This window comes from Chanodichthys erythropterus, chromosome 2 (genome assembly GCF_024489055.1).
Source record: "Chanodichthys erythropterus isolate Z2021 chromosome 2, ASM2448905v1, whole genome shotgun sequence".
NCBI classification, from domain to species: domain Eukaryota; kingdom Metazoa; phylum Chordata; class Actinopteri; order Cypriniformes; family Xenocyprididae; genus Chanodichthys; species Chanodichthys erythropterus.
Window position 1 is genome coordinate 32,589,752 of NC_090222.1, and position 3,867 is coordinate 32,593,618.

Below are 3,867 nucleotides of genomic sequence, written 5' to 3' on the forward strand. Positions count from 1 at the left end.
CAGTGTTTATCTTCTCATGTGTCGTCTCAGCGACTCTTCCTGTAAATCCAGATTTTCTGCTCTGAAAATATTTACAGCGACATTTCGTTCCTCTTCATGCTGATTTCAAATTCTCTAACAGTAAAGAGAAAAACATGCCTTTAACTTCTGTTTAGGGTTAATAAACTGCAACCAATATTGTTGAATTTTTGTTACGTACATTAGCTTATAACAGAAATTAAGTGCATCAGATTCTTAACTGATGCACTTACTTCCCATAATTCCCACACAAAATCTCTTTCAGTGCGTTTAAAGATGCCTAGACGTGATGATATGACCAGCTTTCTGCAGCAGCCAGCGTCACTATTTGACCAGCGTGTGGTGTCTAAATTCATGAAGATCAGGCCAAAGGTCATGGGGGTAAAACAAACTGTTCCACTTCAATTTCTTTTTGCTTCTTGATCATTTTAAATTGGGGGAAATGAGGAAACAGATAATGTGTTGTTTTATATCTTACAGGTTTTGGAAATATCATTAGGTATGGTGATGTTTGTCTTAGAAATCTGGACAGGATTTTTATTTCTCCTCTGGTCATGTCTAATTGTAAGTATGTTATTTCAACACCAGGACAACATTGTGCAATGAACAAATACTGAATAATGTTCATTTTCTTCACTGTAGTCAGTTTTAACTGGATCTGTGACGATATCAGCTGCATCCAAACGTAACAAATGTCAGGTTAGTCTGAATATCTAATGTAATAGAAAATATTTTAAATAATATCTCTAATCTACCTAAATGGTATTTTTTTCATTTCAGGTCTTAATCTCACAATTTCTAAACTGTTTCAATGCCATAGGAGCTGTTATCTCCTTCCCATTTCATTGTGTTGACAGTGATGTAAGTGTCTGTAGACATCCTGCTTTGAGTCTAACAAAAGTACAATATCTGCCAAACTTACATTCAAAAGTGCTAATATAAGTGCGATCAACTATAAAAGTGGTTCCAACTGTAACCAGATAAACCTCTACACTAATTTGCACTTCAATATCAATCACGATGTGCCATTTCTGACAATTTCTTAAAGACAAATGACTATTATTTATGACTACTAATAAAATGTATTTATCATCTTGTTTCCATACTCACTCAGGGCATGACTCTGATTCTCTTGGTTGTCTGTGATGTTCTGGTCTTCATTATCTCAGTTATTGTTGCCTCATCTTCTTGTGACTGCTGCATGAAGAAGGTAAAACTCATCAAGATGAAATTCAAAGACTCTTATCTTAAATAAACTTTAAAAATGTACAAATAAAAAAAAAATTAAAATAAAATTAAAAAAACACTATTTACTGTCCCTCATGCCATTCCATACCCCTATTATATTTTGTCTGTGGAACACAAAAGGTGAAACTATATAGAATATCCTTCAATATAATGAAGATGAATGAGGAATGGGAATTTCATTCTGCAAAATAACAAAAAAAAAACCATCAAAAAATGATTCCTTATATCCTTGCAAGCTATATATATATATTCTAAAGACATATAAGGAACATAAGGACATATCAGTTAAACCAGTTCACAAAAGCAGCCTGACAGAAATAAAGTTATATTTGTTTAATGATGGTTATTCAGAAAGATCCACATTTTATCTCTTATGAGTATTTAACTGCATTTTTGACAGAAACAAGTGACCTCATTTTCATATCCTTTCTGGTTAATTAATGCATTAGAAGGTAGATTAACAGCTGCCACTGCATCCCATTGAGATACATCCAATAATGAATGCAACACAATAATGATGTTCTCTTTTTGTTGTGTTCTCTAGTCAAGAGATGTTGCAGTCAGCTACATAAACAGAGATGTGCCTTACATGACTGACAACAATATTGTGCTTCAGGGCCAACTAGGCCCTTTTGCACCTCCACCAAACTACGAACCAATTCCTCCAGCACCTCCACCAAATTATGATGCAGTCCCATCAGCACCTCCACTAAGATATGATCCTGGTCTTTTTGAACCTCCACCAAGCTACAGTCAAGTCCTTCTGGACCTCCAGTGAACTATAATCCAGGTCCTTTTGACATTCCATCAAACTATTTGGAAAACAAGGGGCAATTTCTAGTCTGTTGATGAAATCAGTTTTATTGGAGCTACTTATTCACTTTTCTGAATATAATTAAAAAGTCTCATGCTACCATGTTTAAGTGTTACTTTAAAACAGTGTGACCGTTTCATATTAACAATTATTAAAGGATTCGTTCACTTCAGAATTCAAATTTCCTGATAATTTACTCACCCCCATGTCATCCAAGATGTTCATATCTTTCTTTCTTCAGTCGAAAATACATTTTTTGAGGAAAACATTCCAGGATTTTTCTCCATATAGTGGACTTTACTGGGGTTCAATGACTTGAAGGTCCAAATTGCAGTTTCAATGCAGCTTCAAAGGTCTCCCAGTTGAGGAATAAGGGTCTTATCTAGCGAAACTATTGGTAATTTTCTGGAGAAAAAAAATAAATAAAAGCTCTCCATTGCGCCACGCGTGACCGTTCCAACATGATTGCGTAATGCGCGGCGCAACGCAGAGCAGTGCAAGAAGAGCATTTGTGGTTAAAAAGTATATACATTTTTCTTTTTTTAGAAAATTATTCCTCGTCTGGGATCATGTAGAGCCCTTTGAAGCTGCAATTTGAACCTTAAACTCGTTGAATCCCAGTGAAGTCCAATATATGGAGAAAAATCCTGGAATGTTTTCCTCAAAAACCTTAATTTCTTTTCAACTGAAGAAAGAAAGACATGAACATCTTGGATGACACGGGGGTGAGTAAATTATCAGCAAATTTTAATTCTAAAGTGAACTAATCCTTTTACAGTGTGATAGCCCCATAAGCTTTCTTTGTAAATGCACTGCATGTTTTTCATTGTATATACAACCTTGGAGACGAGTTAAAAATTTCATTTGTAATCAACAGCATGTCACAGACACAATAGAGATTAGTGAAGTTCACAACGTAATTTCAGGAGGAGTGAACCCATCTAATCTTTCTATCAGTGAAACTCAAACATAATCTCAAGAGCAGGGAACCCTAATCTTTCAATTACATCCAGAGCATATTAGCAGCTACTCACCCTGCTCTGGCATCAGTTGTTTCGATATCCCTCCACCTCCCGAACTCCACCACATAAATTAGGCATCTCATCTATCGTACTCCTCTTCCAGGCACTAGAAGTCCCTGGGGGTATATCCAAGCTCGAGTTGAAGCTGCTTCCTCGAGTCCTCCACAGCGGACAGCAAGCCAAATACGCTCAACCTTATTAGCTCAAAGATTTTATGAGGAAACAAACTCGTAAATATTGTATTGAACTTTTAATGATAAACACATAGTGTTTTTTTTTTTTTTTTTACTGTAATTATTAGGTGCATTAGGTGTGAATACAAGATATTATTAAAGCTGCAAGCAGCGATGGAAGGGCCCTCGCACCCGGGCTCACCGCCCCCGATGATATATGATGTTGATCTGATTAAAGCTCTAGGAGGAGTTCGTTAAAGTACAACGTCTGGAAATGGCAAAAACTGCACAAATTTTGCAAAGAAAATTCAAAATATCTGACTTCCTGTTGGTTTTCAGATTTCAGACTTTTTTTGTAGGTATTGGGCTGTTAGATGTGTGTACCAAATTTCATACCTGTACGTGAAACGTAGTGTCAGTGGCACTTCGTTGAATTTTTTTAGGTGGCGCTATCGAGCCATTTTGCCACACTTAATTCTGAAACCCATATCAGACATAAATTTTCACCACTTCTGACGCATCTGCAAAGTTTCATGAATTTTCGAGTATGTTTCGGCCCTCAAAAAAGTGATTAATCTTACATGGCGAAACA

At 36.1% G+C, this 3,867-nt stretch overlaps 1 protein-coding gene across 1 annotated transcript; it reads left to right on the plus strand.

The window, feature by feature from the left end:
- The first annotated feature begins 294 nt into the window (after positions 1-294).
- si:ch211-135n15.2 (uncharacterized protein LOC557207 homolog) lies at positions 295-2,044 on the plus strand. The gene is made up of 6 exons (XM_067399107.1): positions 295-399; positions 499-582; positions 661-717; positions 799-879; positions 1,133-1,228; positions 1,811-2,044. The coding sequence occupies exons 1-6, from the start codon at positions 295-297 to the stop codon at positions 2,042-2,044; spliced, it is 657 nt and encodes a 218-aa protein (XP_067255208.1).
- Positions 2,045-3,867: the final 1,823 nt, after the last annotated feature.